This window comes from Heptranchias perlo, chromosome 2, assembly GCF_035084215.1.
Source record: "Heptranchias perlo isolate sHepPer1 chromosome 2, sHepPer1.hap1, whole genome shotgun sequence".
Taxonomy (NCBI): domain Eukaryota; kingdom Metazoa; phylum Chordata; class Chondrichthyes; order Hexanchiformes; family Hexanchidae; genus Heptranchias; species Heptranchias perlo.
In genome coordinates this window covers 23,922,095-23,939,918 of record NC_090326.1, presented here as the reverse complement: position 1 = coordinate 23,939,918, position 17,824 = coordinate 23,922,095, and the positions used below count along the sequence as shown (strand labels likewise).

At 46.0% G+C, this 17,824-nt stretch overlaps 1 protein-coding gene and 1 long non-coding RNA gene across 2 annotated transcripts in view; one reads left to right on the top strand and one right to left on the bottom strand.

Annotated features, from left to right (window-relative positions):
* tgfbr2b (transforming growth factor beta receptor 2b) overlaps window positions 1-17,824 on the bottom strand; it is a 75,611-nt gene that overhangs the window by 17,257 nt on the left and 40,530 nt on the right. Inside the window, exon 5 of the mRNA XM_068001152.1 lies at window positions 1,323-1,464. Within this exon, the coding sequence (XP_067857253.1) occupies window positions 1,323-1,464 (142 nt within the window). The remainder of the gene's footprint in view (window positions 1-1,322; window positions 1,465-17,824) is intronic.
* The window catches only part of LOC137335781 (uncharacterized), a 99,250-nt gene continuing 98,213 nt past the window's right edge, over window positions 16,788-17,824 (top strand). Inside the window, exon 1 of the long non-coding RNA XR_010966494.1 lies at window positions 16,788-16,858. This is a non-coding gene — a long non-coding RNA (uncharacterized lncRNA). The remainder of the gene's footprint in view (window positions 16,859-17,824) is intronic.

The window sequence follows — 17,824 nt, the reverse complement described above, 5'->3', positions numbered from 1 at the left end:
AGTAAGGAAGTTTTGTTGCAATTGTACAGGGTTTTGGTGAGACTACACCTGGAGTACTGTGTAGAGTTTTGGTCGTCTTACCTAAGGAAGGATATACTTGCCTTAGAGGCGGTGCAACAAAGGTTCACTAGATTGATTCCTGGGATGAGACAGTTGTCCTATGAGGAGAGATTAAGTAGAATGGGCCTATACTCTCTGGAGTTTAGGAGAATGAGAGGTGATCTCATTGAAACATATAAGATTCTGAGAGGGCTCGACAGGGTAGATGCTGAGAGGATGTTTCCCCTGGCTGGAGAGTCTAGAACTAGGGGGCACAATCACAGGATAAGGGGTCGGACATTTAGGACCGAGATGAGGAGGAATTTATTCACTCAGGGGGTCATGAATATTTGGAATTCTCTACCCTAGAGGGCTGCGGATGCTCAGTCGTTGAGTATATTCAAGGCTGAGATCAATAGATTTTTGGACTCTAAGGGAATCAAGGGATATGGGGATAGGGTGGGAAAGTGGAGTTGAGGTTGAAGATTAGCCATGATCTTATTGAATGGCAGAGCAGGCTCGAGGGGCCGTATGGTCTATTCCTGCTCCTATTTCTTATGTTCTTATGACTAGTAGTCAAGTGAAAATTAAAAGGAAGAGAGTGGCACTTGAAGCTCATCCTCCCCAGACAGCAACAGTGGGACATCAGCAAAGTAGAAGCATCATTTGAGCATGAGACATTGTTCTATGCAGCAACATTATTCTAGATAAATGGTAGAAATCCAATCCATCATCAGGCCATCATCAAGTCCAAATTAACTGGACAATATCTATCCTATGAAAAGACGTACTTGCATTTATAGAGCACCTTTCACGACTTCAGGACGTCCCAAAGTGCTTTACAGCCAATTAAGTACTTTTGAAGTGTAGTGACTGTTGTAATGTAGGAAACCTGGCAGCCAATTTGTGCACAGCAAGGTCCCACAAACAGCAATGAGATAATGACCAAATAATCCGTTTTTTAGTGATGTTAGTCGAGGGATAAATATTGGCCAGGACACTAGGGAGAACTCCCCTACTCTTCTTTGAAATAGTGCCTTGGGATCTTTTAAGTCTACTTGAGAGGGCAGACGGGGCCTCAGTTTAACATCTTACTCAGAGGAGAGAGTGAGCCATGGCTGACACCTATGATAATTTTTCTTCGATTCATCAGTCCCCTCCCACATTTCTTGTTGAAATTCTCAGGTGCATAAACAGGAAAGAAATGGAGATCTTATTGTTAAACACAGTTATAAATGATTGCCCTTTGTAGTTTTAAAATATAAAACCTTAATGCCACTTACCGCCAACCACAGTACATCGCGATGCCATCTCCCACAGAACTAGTGCCATTGAATATACATCAGTCTGTTTAAATGCCTCAATATCCTCCAAGTTAATTCGGGACTCTAGCACCTCAGGCGCCATATACCTGGCTGTGCCGACCTACGAAAAAACAGTTTACAAACAAAAATGGTAAAACACGTCAGGTATTGTACAGCAAACAGCATCAGGCACAACCTGTAAGCAAACCCAACACAACTGATGTGAAGCAGATCAAGAAGTCCTAGGATTAACTTATTCCTGAAAAAAACATTGTTGTTTACCTTTAACTTCATTCACATGTTTTTCTCCCTGGTTTCCCTCCCCTCAGGCAGTGAAACTAGATGCAGTCAGGAATCCCGATAGACGGCTATGGAGAAGGCTGTGCAAAACCAGTTACCAGGAGGTGCGCAGCTACATTCCATAGCTGACTCTCTCATTTTCCATTCCTGTGGGTTTAGGTGTGGATCCAAGGGGGGGATGGCATTCAGCCCCAGGAGTGGCATGTTTGAGACTGGCAAGTCAGCAATATTGGGGGTGGGGATTTGAACCTGCAGCCCATCGCCCTGTAAATACATGCATTGGCATTTCAACACCCTTCAGTCACTTTCATTTCAAAGCCCAGTTCTACTGATCAATAGCTGCTTTGCTCTCATAGCAACTGCACCTAGGAGCACCGACTAAAGGTTTACACATTGCATGTGGTACTGAGTTTGTGTTAGGACTCTCCTGTTGAGTGTTAAACTCAGCCCGACTCTTGAAAGGGTCTCACTAAACTATGGGTGAGGTCAGTTCTTCCAGGATATAAAATTGTACCTTCAAGTAGTAGTATCTCTAATGCCCAGGGACAGGACTCGCCCAAAAGCAAGCGGCTTTGAGGAATTAGCTTTCCTGGGGCAAGAACCTAGAACCTTCCTGTTTGCATCAAAACATCCTCTGGTCTGGGCAACCATTTGTGCAAATCTTAACCCTTCCATCTAGAATGAACGCCCCTTGACTGGTTTTCAATCCGAGATTAGCAACAACATACAGTACCCATGATTATCTTTATATAATGGTTTTGGAAAATCTGCAGCATCAATAGAATTACATGCAGAGTAAAAAATGAAAAGGTAGCAAGTTCAAATTAATGGCCTTCAGGTCCTCATGATGATCAAGAGCATTGGAAAAGAGGCCCATGTTTACCACAGGCTCATGTAAAAGAGTTGCTCATGACGCAGGTTTTATTAAAATTATAAAAGTTACAGTTTGTTATTAAAAGACTCTGTGTGATGGAGGACAACCAAGTGAGGGGTTAGCTCCTCAATCAAGGGTAGATGTCATATATTTATTGGAAGCCCTGTAAATCAACCCCTTCTCCAATAAATCGCAGTCTTCAATCAGCTGGTCCAAATGCTCAGCACTGAGGAACTTGACGAGCAATGATCAGACTATGGGATTGTCCAATAAGATTCCTGTAGTATTATTATTCCAACAGTGCACTTTGAATCTGACAGTTACATTGCAACAATAAAGTATCACTGATAAGGGTTGAGTGAGGTCTCTACTCTGGAATAAGGGACCTCAGGCTGAAGAAGAAATAGTGCAATAATCAGCTTTCTGCCTCTCATTTGAGAACGGTATCGCCTCGACATTGGAACTGGTACCAGGTGTGAAGAGCTCTCTCTGTGGGACAATTTTGTATACTTCCATAATTTTGATATCACTATGAAACCAGGATGTACTAAAAATATAGCCCCCAGCCCCCAATCAAGTGGGTCAAAATCCTAGAACTCCCTTCCTAACAGCATTATGGGAGAACCTTCACCACACGGACTGCAGCGGTTCAAGAAGGCGGCTCACCACCACCTTCTCAAGGGCAATTAGGGATGGGCAATAAATGCCGGCCTCGCCAGCGACGCCCACATCCCATGAACGAATTTTTTTTTAAATCCCCTATTAAGACTGCGGCCTTGAGATTAACAGTTCCCTGCACCGGTTTCCATAGACTGTAGGGAAAAATCACTACATATGATGAATTGGAGCAGGGATTATATTCCCTTACATTTCAAACCCTGTCTTTTTTTAAACTCTATCCATCTGAAAATACGTCCTAACTTCAAATCCAGCAGGTCAAGCAATCAGAAACATGAGCAAAGCTGCGTGATAAAACCATGAAAATGGTGATAGCCATAGGCACCTCTGAAGAAAGGGAAGATGCATCTCTTATGTTTTAATAGGGAGTATATTGAACAGCTCTTCAAATTCATTTGGTTCCCATCGTAGTCAGTTGTCCAAAAAAGTGACATTATGAAGTCTGACTCATGACCACAACATTGAATGGAAGGAATTCCATTGTAAGGCGAGTCATAACTCCTTCCTGACCTCTAGATTTTTGAGTTGTGCAATCAGCTTCATGTGTCACACCCTCACATGTAACTACCTCAGCCTTAGGCTTTCTCTACATTAATAGCCCCTTTACAGCAGCTACTGCCTTTTAGGTTGAAAAAGGACACACACAGAAATAAAGCAAAATGCACTCAGGGAGGGTAAAGGTGCTTCCATATAATATTATCTCATCCCCAATTCAAGTCCCAGCACATATTAATCACCAGTTAATGCAAGCACCACTTTTCTTTTTAACGCTAATCCCAAGGTATGTGACCTTACACCGATGTTTTTGTAATAATGTTGGGGCAAGTTGCTAAATAGAATTGAACTGACAGATCATTCCATACAATAGAATCCTACCGCAGGTAAAAAGGTCACACAACAAAATCGCAGGGAAATCACAGGTGTCCGTGTGCTCCATCCGAGGCAGTGAACGATAGTGGGATAAACTGGAGTCCAGTTCATTCGACCAAATCCCCTCTTCTGAATGAGATGTTCACCTGAGAGGGCAGATGGGCCTCAGTTTAACGTAAAAGATCCCATGGCACAATTTTGAGGAAGAACAGGGGAGTTCCCCCCCCCCCCGGTGTCCTGGCCAATATTTATCCCTTAACCAACATCACTAAAAAACAAATTACCTGGAAATGTATATAACTGCTGTTTGTGGGACCTTGTTGTCCGCAAATTGGCTGCAGGTGTTTCCTACATGACAACAGTGACTACACTTCATTGGCTGTAAAGTGCTTTGGGTCGTCCTGAGTTTGTGAAAGGCGCTATATAAATGCAAGTTCTTTTTTTTTAAAAAAGACACCTGCAAAGCACCCAGCTGTGAGAGCCCCCATTGTGCCAGTAAACACACACATACACCTAGACCAGGTGCATTTCATGCCTGGTGCAATCGACACTTACTGCACATCCTTACCACAAGCTTAGCTGTTGTGGCTTTACACCAATGCTAAACTTGTGGAGTGTAAACTGGGTTTGAAGGCCCGAACTGACTCTGAAGCAAAGTGGAGTGAGGCTATTACATTCAGGGAGGCTCACTCCGCTTCGCTCTGGTGTCAGGTTGAGTCCTGACTCCAGATTCAGGCTCTATTTACACTATAACTGCAGTGTCGGTGTGAAGTGAAACCTTTTCGCACCAATGCTACAGTCGCATGCTGAAAGCCCCTTTAATTAGCCTCAACCCCATATCACTTGTTTCCATGATCGGTTTTATCTTCGCTGGGCATGCTTAATGCAGTTCTTACATTACAACAGTGACCATGCTTCAAAATGTACTTAATTGGCTGTAAAGCGCTTTGGGACACCCTGAGATAGTGAAAGGTGGTGGTGTGTCACACAAAATCTGTAATTACATTCTCCTCACCAGAGGTGGTGGTGTGAACCTCTGACTCGCTAATCAACTATTTCGTTTCTCAAACTCTGTATGTTTTGCTATTTATCAATAAATAACAACATAAAATGAAATTACAATGTAAAAAAAAATTCAAAATGGGATGACTTTAAAATGGGGACTGAATTTCTCTGCTCGCTAACCCTGCTTCACCTAAATACGAAACTTGGACTCGACTCCTTGGGAGTGATTTTAAACCCCAAGTACGGGTGGGTTGGGGGCGGGTGAGAGTTGAAAATAATTGTTTCTTTGGGTCGTGACTGTGAAATTTTCAGACTTTGCATTCCCAGTGGGAAGCCTGTACTTTTACACACTGACGTTAAACCCGGAAATAAAGCCGGGTTGCGGTCGCGACCCAAAAAACAACTATTTTCAACTCCCACCCGCCCCCAAACCAACCATTTTTGGGGTTCAAAATCACCCCCCTTATGTGCAATGCCACAGGAGATCGACTGGTATGTATTACATACACGCAAACGCACACACACCTACAGAGACACGCAGACAGAATCTATTCCTCTTAATTCAAATTATTTGATTTTTAGCACAGAAAACAAGTTTGAATTATCAGCAGACTATTTGAGGCCAAAATTCCCTGGCTCATGTTCCTGATAATTATGCAAGACTCATGCTGGCCAATGCCATCCAATACTGACCCCGCCAGCTGACCCGGGGTTGGGGATTGGAGGTGGGGGGGGCGGTGGGTAGGGGCTAGTCCCCCAGAGACCCCAGTTAGGTTCCCCTTCAGACCCATCTATAATTGTCCATCTTCAGGGTCTTGGGTTCTCCTCTCGACCGGACCCCCTCTCCATTGTTGGGATCCACTTGTGGCCTATTGGGGGCTCGTACACCATCTGAGTAAGAGTACCGGCCTCCAGAGGTACATCCCCTCTGACATGGCTGGCCTTGTAGAGGGTGGCAGGTAAAGGGAATTCCCAGCTCAGGTCAGGATCTGGCGCATCTTGGTCCCGGCCAATCTCCAAGCTGTCCTGATGGGCTCCCACCGGAGTTACAGCAGAAATGCGCCTAAATATCCAAAGAAATCTGGCCCTTATATATAAAAACTCTAATGTGAAGCACACACTGCCTGTGGGAGACATGATATCTCCTGCAGCACTGCTCAGAATGATTCAGAGGGTGTTATCAATGAAGTGTCACAGGAAGTAAACGTGACACAGCAACAGTGTGCTCGACTCAGAATTCTACTGTAAGATATAACACTTTCTGTCACACTTTTCCCATCACACTCTTCTGACTGATTCATTGTTAGCAGTGCTACAAGAGACTCGCTAGTATAGAAAGTATAGGCAGGCAAGCAATGGAACAGCAACACTTCAACCGTATAGTTAACTATTTTATATATCATTTTTAAATTTAGGATATATGTACACCCATACTATAAATAGCTTTTACAGTTTTATACATAGATGTATATATAACAATATCTTGCATTTATAAAACACCTTTAACATAGTGAAACATCCCAAGGCACTTCACAGGAGCGTAATCGGCCAAAATTAGACATCGAGCCACATAAGGAGACATTAGGACAGGTGACCAAAAGCTTGTTAAAGTGGTAGGTTTTAAGGAGCGTCTTAAAGGAGGAGATGTGATGTGGAGATGCCGGTGTTGGACTGGGGTGTACAAATGTGTACATTTTTCGCTGTGGCCCGGGTTCCGATGGGCCACAGCGAAAAATCACATAGACCTCCTCAGAAGACAAACACGGGACACAACCAACAGAGTACCCTTCGTCGTCCAGTACTTCCCCGGAGCGGAGAAACTACGCCATGTTCTCCGCAGCCTTCAACATGTCATCGATGACAATGAACACCTCGCTAAGGCCATCCCCACACCTCCACTACTCGCTTTCAAACAGCCACCCAACCTCAAACAGACAATCGTTCGCAGCAAATTACTCAGCTTTCAGGAGAACAGCATCCACCACACCACACAACCCTGCCACGGCAACCTCTGCAAGACATGCCAGATCATCGACACAGATACCACCATCACACGAGAGGACACCACCCACCAGGTACATGGTTCATACTCCTGTGACTCGGCCAATGTTGTCTACCTCATACGTTGCAGGAAAGGATGCCCCAGAGCGTGGTACATCGGCGAGACCATGCAGACACTGCGACAACGGATGAATGGACACCACGCAACAATCGCCAGACAGGAGGGTTCCCTCCCAGTCGGGGAACACTTCAGCAGTCAAGGACATTCAGCCACCGATCTTCGGGAAAGCGTTCTCCAAGGCGGCCTTCGAGACACAAGACAATGCAAAATCGTCGAGCAGAAATTGATAGCCAAGTTCCGCACCCATGAGGACGGCCTCAACCGGGATCTTGGGTTCATGTCGCGCTACACGTAACCCCACCAGGGGAAAAAAAAGTTATCTGTTTTTAATACAACTGGACATTCTCTCTCTTTCTCTTCCTTTCAGATGTTTCTCTCTCTCTCTCCCTCCCTCTCTTTCTTTGGTTCTGGCCGTTTGTATATTCAGTTGTCTGGGGTATCTGAGGTTTCTCTGTCTGAACACTATTCAATTCATTTGATTGCCTTGATAACAGGCAGTTGGAAAGATTGTCTGTAATCACCAGACATTGTTCTATGACTATATATGCGGTAATTTTCAATGACTCTCGACACTCACCTGCCGAAGGAGAAAGCCTCCGAAAGCTTGTGATTTTCAAATAAAACTGTTGGACTATAACCTGGTGTTGTAAGATTCCTTACATTTAAAGGAGGAGAGGTGGAGAGGTTTAGGGAAGAGAATTCCAAAACTTAGGGCCGACAGCTGAAGGCACGGCTGCCATAATTAGTTATATGTACATAGTATGTTATATATATATATATATATAAAAATAAAAATGAGAAGGTGGTGGGCTGTCTTGTACTATGTATAATCTCCCGTTGTCACCTGCCTGTACTTATATATGCTATTCCTTTTGTAGGGTGTGGTAAGGAGATTTCCAACACTGAAGTCCTGATCACAGGGTTCAGGTTCAGGTGCAGAAGCCTACGGCCCACATCGGGACGCACACCGAGACAGATAGCAACTGCTGCTGGAAGACCATCAACTTGGTGAAGGAGGCCCTTTGGTCCGCCTGAAACCTGCTGGTCTTCCAGGTGAAGGAGTTGTCCACGATCGAGCTTTGCCGACTGGCACACTCCAAGGTCCAGGAGTAAGTGCTGCGGGTCGCACTGAAGCGAGGTGCGGCCTATGCAAAGGCTCCACGGGGAAAGGCCACAGTGTAAGGCCGCCCCACTTTGTATTGTACAGAATGTATTAGAAGATATGTACTGTGTTTTGAACTGTAGTGATGGGATTGGAGTGTGTACGATCCGTATTGTATTGTTTGAATTGTAATTGTGTATTTACATTGAACTGTGTGTATCTTTAAATTTTATAAAATGAAGTATATTTTGAAACTAAAAAAAAAAATCACTGTCCACCGAGAAATCTGTTGCCCGCACAAACAAAAAGCTAAAACCACAGATCAGGAACACTCGGTTGTCGATCACCTCTTGTGAAGGGAATGTTAGGAAGGACTCTTGTGCTTTATGTAATCTCAACCGTTCCACGCTTTACTCTCGTGACAAGCTCCAGCCTGCGTCTGATCCAACGCAGATCTCACTGATGAAATATCTCCACCCACCCATGGGATGATGCTGGCTGTCCAGTGATAGCTCTGATGATGCTTTGTGGGTAACGCAAGTTAAAAGCACCAAAGCAGTAGAACAGACTGAATCACTGTCACTGTCTTAGAGTCCCAATCAGCAGAGATTCAATCCAAAACTGTTTAATTACAAATTTATCTCGATTCTACGTTGGTGTCAAGATCAGAGTTCCTACATGTGATCACTATTCCCTTGCCCGAAAGTACATCTGTGCAGATTTAGGGCGAGGACATAAAATTAGTTCAGTGTGTGATGCACTCAAGGTCAAATAGTCTTCTGCTGACATTCACTATTTAGACTCACACATGAAGAACGGCCACTTGGCTGAGGGATAGGAGGGCGCCCGCGATCCGTGCCCCGGGAAGGAGCCGGGCCCGCGATCCGTGCCCCGGGAAGGAGCCGGGCCCGCGATCCGTGCCCCGGGAAGGAGCCGGGCCCGCGATCCGTGCCCCGGGAAGGAGCCGGGCCCGCGATCCGTGCCCCGGGAAGGAGCCGGGCCCGCGATCCGTGCCCCGGGAAGGAGCCGGGCCCGCGATCCGTGCCCCGGGAAGGAGCCGGGCCCCGATCCGTGCCCCGGGAAGGAGCCGGGCCCCGATCCGTGCCCCGGGAAGGAGCCGGGCCCGCGATCCGTGCCCCGGGAAGGAGCCGGGCCCGCGATCCGTGCCCCGGGAAGGAGCCGGGCCCGCGATCCGTGCCCCGGGAAGGAGCCGGGCCCGCGATCCGTGCCCCGGGAAGGAGCCGGGCCCGCGATCCGTGCCCCGGGAAGGAGCCGGGCCCGCGATCCGTGCCCCGGGAAGGAGCCGGGCCCGCGATCCGTGCCCCGGGAAGGAGCCGGGCCCCGATCCGTGCCCCGGGAAGGAGCCGGGCCCCGATCCGTGCCCCGGGAAGGAGCCGGGCCCCGATCCGTGCCCCGGGAAGGAGCCGGGCCCCGATCCGTGCCCCGGGAAGGAGCCGGGCCCCGATCCGTGCCCCGGGAAGGAGCCGGGCCCCGATCCGTGCCCCGGGAAGGAGCCGGGCCCGCGATCCGTGCCCCGGGAAGGAGCCGGGCCCGCGATCCGTGCCCCGGGAAGGAGCCGGGCCCGCGATCCGTGCCCCGGGAAGGAGCCGGGCCCGCGATCCGTGCCCCGGGAAGGAGCCGGGCCCCGATCCGTGCCCCGGGAAGGAGCCGGGCCCCGATCCGTGCCCCGGGAAGGAGCCGGGCCCCGATCCGTGCACCGGGAAGGAGCCGGGCCCCGATCCGTGCCCCGGGAAGGAGCCGGGCCCGCGATCCGTGCACCGGGAAGGAGCCGGGCCCCGATCCGTGCCCCGGGAAGGAGCCGGGCCCCGATCCGTGCCCCGGGAAGGAGCCGGGCCCCCTTCAGAATGTGAGGGAAGAGGTGGAGGTGGGGGGGGGGGGGGGTAAGAGTCATATATTGGTGGAATTCAGGGGCTTGGAGTCACAGATTTCTGACAGCGGTGATCCAGAACTTTGTCAGTGATATGATTACATATATGTATTATATATGATTACATATACGTACCCAAGGGTACGGTAGCATAGTGGTTATGTTACTGGACTAATAATGCAGAGTCATATGTTCAAATCCCCCCCACTGCAGCTGGGGAATTTAAATTCAATTAATTAAATAAAAAGCTAGTATCAGTAATGGTGGCCATGAAACTACTGGATTGTCGTAAAAACCCATCTGGTTCACTAATGCCCTTTTTGGAAGGAAACCTGCCGTCCTTACCTGGTCTGGCCTATATGTGACTCCAGACCCACAGCAATGTGTTTGATTCTTAATTGCCCTCTGAAATGGCCTAGCAAGCCACTCAGTTGTACAATCTCGCTATGCACGGACTCACCCCCACCTTCTCGAGGGCAATTAGGGATGGGCAATAAATGCTGACCTTGCCAGTGATGCCCACATCCCATGAACGAGTAAAAATAAAATTTAATGTGATAAACATACGTGATTTGATTTATGACTGAATATATGATTTATGATATAGAAACATAGAATGATACAGCGGACAAAAAGGCCATTCGGCCCATCGTACCTGTGCTGGCTTTTTGAAAGTGCTATCCAATTAGTCTAACTCGCCCACTCTTTCCCTGTAGCCCTGCAAATTTTTTCCCCTTCAAGTATTTATCCAATTCCCTTTTGAAAGTTACTATTGAATCTGCTCCCACCTCCCTTTCAGGCAATGAATTCCAGATCATTACAACTCGCTGCGTAAGATTTTTTCCTCATGTCTCCTCTGGTTCTTTTGCCAATCACCTTAAATCTGTGTCCTCTGATTACCGACCCATCTGCCACTGGACATATAGAGTGAATAAGGAGAAACTATCAAAACCCTTCATGATCTTGAACACCTCTATCAAACCTCCCCTTAACCTTCTCTGCTCTAAGGAGAACAATCCCAGCTTCACCAGTCTCTCCACATAACTGAAGTCCCTCATCCCTGGTACCATTCTAGTAAATCTCCTCTGCATCCTCTCTAAAGCCTTGACATCATTCCTAAAGTATGGTGCCCAGAATTGGATACAATACTCCAGCTGAGGCCTAACCAGTGTTTTATAAACATTTAGCATAACTTCCTTCCTTTTATACTCTCTATTCCTCTATTTATAAAGCCCAGGATCCCATATGCTTTCTTTAACAGCCTTCTCAAATTGTCCTGCCTTCATCAAAGATTTGTGCATGAGTACCCCCAGGCCTCTCTGTTCCTGCACCTCCTTTAAAATTGTACCATTTAGTTTATATTGCCTCTCCTCGTTCTTCCTACCAAAATGTATCACTTCACACTTCTCTACGTTAAAATTCATTTGCCATGTGTTTGCCCATTTCACCAGTCTGTCTATGTCCTCCTGAAGTCTGTCACTATCCTCCTCACTGTTTACTACATTTCCGAGTTTCGTGTCATCTGCAAACTTTGAAATTATACTCGCTATACCCAAATCCAGGTCATTGATATATTTTAAAAAGGGCGGTGGTCCTAATACCAACCCCTGGGGAACACCACTGTATACTTCCCTCCAATGTGAAAAACAACCATCACCACTACTCTCTGCTTTCTACCTCAGCCAATCTCATATCCACACAGCCACTGTCCCTTTAATCCCACGGGCTTTAATTTTGCTAACAAGTCTATTATGCGGTACTTTATCAAACGCCTTTAGAAAGTCCATATACACAACATCAACCCTCTCTGTTACTTCATCAAAAAACTCAATCAAGTTAGTCAAACATAATTTGCCTTTAACAAATCCATGCTGACTTTCATTTATTAACCCAGACTTTTCCAAGTGCCAGTTAATTTTGACCCGGATTCTTGTCTCTAAAATTTCCCCACTGCCAACATTAGGCTGACTGGCCTTTGGTTACCGGGTTTGTGTCTCTCCCCTTTTTTGAACATTTGCACTCCTCCAGTCCTCTGGCATCACTCTTATATCTATGATTTATAGATGATTTAATTTATGATTACATATATAATTAATATAGGATTTAATACATGATCAAATATCTGATTTATGATGATTTAATTTATGATCACTGAATGATTAATATAGAAAAATGATACTCTACAATAAAAGTGCTTCAAAATAAAATTTTTTGGACCCCCATCACCACCCGAAAATGGAATATACCCAAACAAAACAAGCAGATCATTTAAAAGGCACTCGGGTAGATGTTGACGCTTGGGTGGCCGACCAGAGGGGGGCTGACTAGCCAACTGTCCTGGAAACGAAGGGGCCGTCGAGATTCTGAGGCCCGGGCCTCATTTGAAGCTCTTCCACCTCCCCACCACCTTCACCTTGCCCCCAGCTCTGTATTTGCTTAAACACTGCTCATTTCGAACACCTGCCAGTTCCAATGAAAGGTCATCAACCTGAAATGTTCACTCTGTTTCTCGCTCCACAGATGCTGCCCAACCTGCCGAGTGTTTCCAGCATTTTCTGTTCCCGGAGAAAAGCTTGATTTTTATTAGGTAAGGGAACAAAGGCGGGTAAATGGAGTCGAGGTACAGGTCAGGCATGGTCTGATTGAATGGCGGAACAGGCTCAAGGGGCTGAATGGCCTACTCCGGTTCCTATGTTTCTAAAACCACTGCCGTACATTAGTTGGAATTCAGTTTTACGATGGATGATGTAACCTGGGTTTTAATGAAAAGGCCTCCACGGTCTGGTTCTGTACAGTCGATACCCCTTAAAGAGGACACACTTGAGCTGTCTGCCCTGTGTGTCCTGCAACTTCTCCTAGAGGGGAGTGTAGCTGTTTGGAACTGAATCAAATTCAGATTCAGGCTGAATGCTCTGAGCAGCTTGATTTGCAGCTCTGGGAATGACCTGTTAGGGTATTAACCTGGATGGAGGGGGTGTGCAAAGATCAAACTGGGAACATTGCTTTTTTTTAAAAAGGAATCAAGTACACAGAAAATAACACCAATCTCCAAATGATTGAGCAGCTCAACCTAAGTTCTTTCAAACAAAAGCATAGGAATGAATTTGTACCTGAGTAGCCATTCCCTTTAATAGGATACCTTCCCCTTTAACAGCTTTCTACAGCTCAACCCCATTAATTAGCTCGTACCATCCTCTGTCCTACAAATTCTGATGATTCTAAAAATACATATTCAAACTTTTGGGACACATGGAAACGGAATCAATTCAGGAACTCTGCCTCAGCTTTCCTCGGTTTCATCGGTCAGCCTTCAAAGCTATTAGGTAAGGAATACACACATTGCTGATTATTGTGCGTCTTTTGCTAAAAGTTTCTGCAGAGCAGCAATGAAAGGAAAAGTTTATAATCGAGCAAGATTTCCTTCACAGAGCCACCAAAAGTAACAAACATTTTTTTTCCCACCCACTGGTGTTCCTGCCATGTTTGATTATTAAATCTTTCGTGCTTGAGGCGGTTGAGAAGAGCAAAAGAAAAAGGGACTTTTGTGCATTATGGCACTTTGCATCACCAGCCTACATGGCCAATAGAAGGAATGCTGTGCTTTTAAAACCCACCGTGTTTACACATTTAGTTTCCAACTATATCACTTGATGTTAAAAGGATTTGATAGGGTAGATACAGAGAAACTATTTCCTCTGGTGGGAGAGTCCAGAACAAGGGGGCATAACCTTAAAATTAGAGCTAGGCCGTTCAGGAGGAAAATCAGGAAGCACTTTTTCACACAAAGGGTAGTGGAAATCTGGAACTCACTCCCCAAAAAGGCAGTGGATGCCAGGACAATTGAAGCTTTCAAAACAGAGATCAATAGATTTTTGTTAAGTAAGGGGCTTAAGGGATATGGAGCTAAGGTGGGTAAACAGAGTTGAGGTACAGATCAGGCATGATCTAATTGCGGAGCAGGCTCGAGGGGCTGAATGGCCAACTCCTGTTCCTATGTTCCTACGATTCATTTAGCAATATCTTCAGCTTTGCAAACTAGTAGAACTTTGTCATTTATTTGCTTCCCTTTTCAGTTTCCCGTCACTGCAAACCTTTCTCGTAACTGAAGGATGCTGGTAACTTCAGTTGCGTGGAGAGACTGGAGAAGCTGGAATTGTTCTCCTTACAGCAGAGAAGGTCAAGGGGAGATTTAATAGAGGTGTTCAAAATTCTGAGGGGTTTTGATAGAGTAGATAAAGTGAAACTGTTCCAACTGGCAGGAGGGTCAGTAATCAGAGGAATCAGATTTAAAATAAATTGGCAAAAGAACCAGAGGGGAGATGAGGAGAAATCTTTTTATGCAGCGAGTTGTTACGATCTTGAATGTGCCGCCTGAAAAGGGTGCTGGAAGCAGATTCAATAGCAAATTGAATATATACTTGAAAAGGAAAACATTTGCAGGGTTACAGGGAAAGAGCAGGGCAGTGGGACTAATTGGATAGCTCTTTCAAAGAGCCGGCACAGGCACGATGGACCGAATGGCCTCCTTTTGCGCTGTGCGATTCTATGAACTCTTTCAATGTTACATTGATTACTGAAGTGGTAAACACAAAATTTAAAAAAAAAATACATATTCACAATTTTTAGTTGTATGTCTAACTATCACAGTCTGCAACGAGTCTCAAACACAGCTAACAAGCGATTTGGAAGACCTCCTGCTAATTTACTTTTGGGCAGATGATTTATTTGTGAGCTCATGGCAAGCTCCAGGGGAATGACACCAGTGGCTTACTCTGTGCAGACGGCAAGCCTATTAAATGGAATTGATCTGCTGGCTGAATGCCCTTTTCCTCTCCTTTATTAGCGTGATACAGTAACAACGATAATTAGGTGTCAAATAACACATTCTCTAAATGACAAAGTCAGCTTATTAGCTGTCTATCTAACATTACATACTGGTAGTTATATTAGTAATGATGCTATATTAGTAACACTTTTAATAATGCTATCAGTTTTGTACACCTTCTGTGGCATTCCTGCAAATTCTGCAAGTGGCTATCCCTTTAAAATATTCCCTATGGAGTAATGCAGTGATGAGGGGGTAGAAATTCACCTAGTCTTGTTCCCGGGCCCAGACTCGGCGCTGAGCAGGCAGTGCGTGTCCCAACCGAGAGGCCTGAGGCTTGCTCAAAATTAGGCCTCAGGCCTCATTAACCTTTTGTGCATGAGCTGCTGGCGCTTGTTGCGCCTTCGGAGGCTGCTCGCGCACGAAGACACTGAATGTCGGGCCGCTTGCTTCGCTGGCAGCGACCCGGAGGGGGATTGGAGCAGGCAACGGGGATAGGGGCAATCATGATGATTGTGGAGTCGGGGGGGCGGGGGGAGCACCCCTACTCCTCCTGGCTCCATAGGAAGGATTTCTTTTAAAAATTAAATTTTTTTTTTAACAAAATGTACCTTTCGCTGGAGGCCGTGGGGACCATTGAAGAATAGCGAGGGAGGCAGACTGGACACCTGCTCTGGTCATCTGAAACAGGGGTCTTTCAACAGCATTAGGCCCCTAATTAACTTATGCAAGGGGCTTAATGTTCTGCTTTAGGCGGCTGCTGGGACATCTACAAAATGGGCCCGACAAATGTTGCGAGCACCGAGATAGTGATGGGCGGCAAATAGGATCTAAGCTTCGGGAGCCACTGGGCAAAGGTGAGACAACGCCCGTATAGATCTGAAAATTAAACGTCAGTCGGAATCATTCCCACGCTGCTGCCATGTAGCTACTGGTAGCTGGTTTCAGTGACGACAATAGAGGAGGCCTGGGAACAGATTCCACGATCCCAGCAGGAGGCTGGGATAAAAGTGGATCCTCACAAAAATAAATAAGGCGTGTCATTAATGCTGGGAAGTGCCATTTGTGTTGTTACTCCCATCCCTTGTGGGTGTTTTCATTTGTACTTGTCCGAATACACGATCAATGTGAGATAGACATGTGAAGAACTGTCTTTCACCTTCCTCCATCTCAATCTTTCTCTATTTTCTCCACACTACTATGGTCAGGGCTCCTCGAAACAGTCCTCTCTTCCTTCGAAGCTGCATACATACCATCCTACATGCTCTTTCTCCTCTCTCATCCTCATTATATTGAGCTCAAATCTCAGCAGCCTCTTACTCCTACTCATTCTTTCCCAGAGCCTTTTAACTGCAGGACTCCTTACCTTCCTCGGTCTTTTCTTCTGCCAATGATCTTCAGACTTTTAAAACCCTGGTTTGGCATGACCCAATCGCGACTTCCCTGATTTACCTCATCTTCCCTTTTCAACACTACACCATGGACCTTGGACCTTCACCTTGGCCTCGCAATAAAGAAAACCCATTGGCGGAGTGCGAGATTTGATTGTTGCAGGAGCACCACCGACGCACATGCTCAGACTACTCAAAAAAAAAACAGGCGCGACCTCACAGGGTTTGTTGACGTGTTTTGATTACAGGTTAGTTAACCACTGCTCATGGACCTTATCCTCAAGGCAGCAGCTACTAAAGATGGTGGATTATGTGCTTGAATGAACTCTCTTCTTGTGCAGTATAAAGTATAGAAATCATTTGTAGGCTGTAATATTAAAGAAAATGGCACTTGGAAGTGACAGTCTGAGGGGCGCTCCGGAGACGGGAGGATATATACCACGGCCGGCTACATGACAAGGTAAACATCTCTCCCCAAGGAGGGTGACTGGATAACTCATGAGTGACAAAGGTCTTGAAGAACTTAAGATTAACCTCCACCAGTGTGGATGCTTAACACTAAAATACTGCAGTAGGTTTTTAATGTTCGAATCATAGAATTATACAGCACAGAAGAAGGAGACCATTCGGCCCATCGTACCTGTGCTGGCTCTTTGAAAGAGCTATCCAATTAGTCCCACTCCCCCTGCTCTTTCCCCAAAGGCCTGCAAATTGTCACTTTTCAAGTATTTATCTAATTCTGTTTGAAAGCTACTACCGAATCTGCTTCCACCACCCTTTCAGGCAGTAAGTTCCAGATCATTGCAACACGCTGTGTAAAAAAAATTCTCATCTCCCCTCTGGTTCTCTTGCCAATTATTTTAAATCTGTGTCCTCTGGTTACCGACCCTTCTGCCACTGGAAACAGTTTCTCCTTACTTACTCTATCAAAACTCCCCATAATTTTGAACACCTCTCTCAAATCTCCCCTTGACCTTCTCTGCTCCAAGCAGAGCAACCCCAGATTCTCCAGTCTCTCCACAGAACTGAAGTCTCTCATCCCTGGTATCATTCTAGTAAATCTATGTTAATGGATAAAGAAGGAAGTGGCTTAAATGGAATGCAAACTCTCTGGGAAAGTTATTTTGATTTCGCTCACTATTTCTCCACCACTGTTAACTAAAAATCTGAATGTTGTTTAGCTAATCTGTGATTAGGGTGTGCTTTTTCTGACTGTGTGGTGATGATTCCATGCTTGGAGGGAGCAAGTGTCAGAGATAGGGCTACATGTAGCCCCAATACTCCAACCTGCACTGCCTACGAATGTGTGGGATCACTCGGGAGATAGGCTGGGCTCTACACTATAGGACCGAGTGCAACTTTTGGAAGCTGCCTGTTGTTGACTACAGTCAACAACACAACCTGCATTTATATAGCACATTTAACA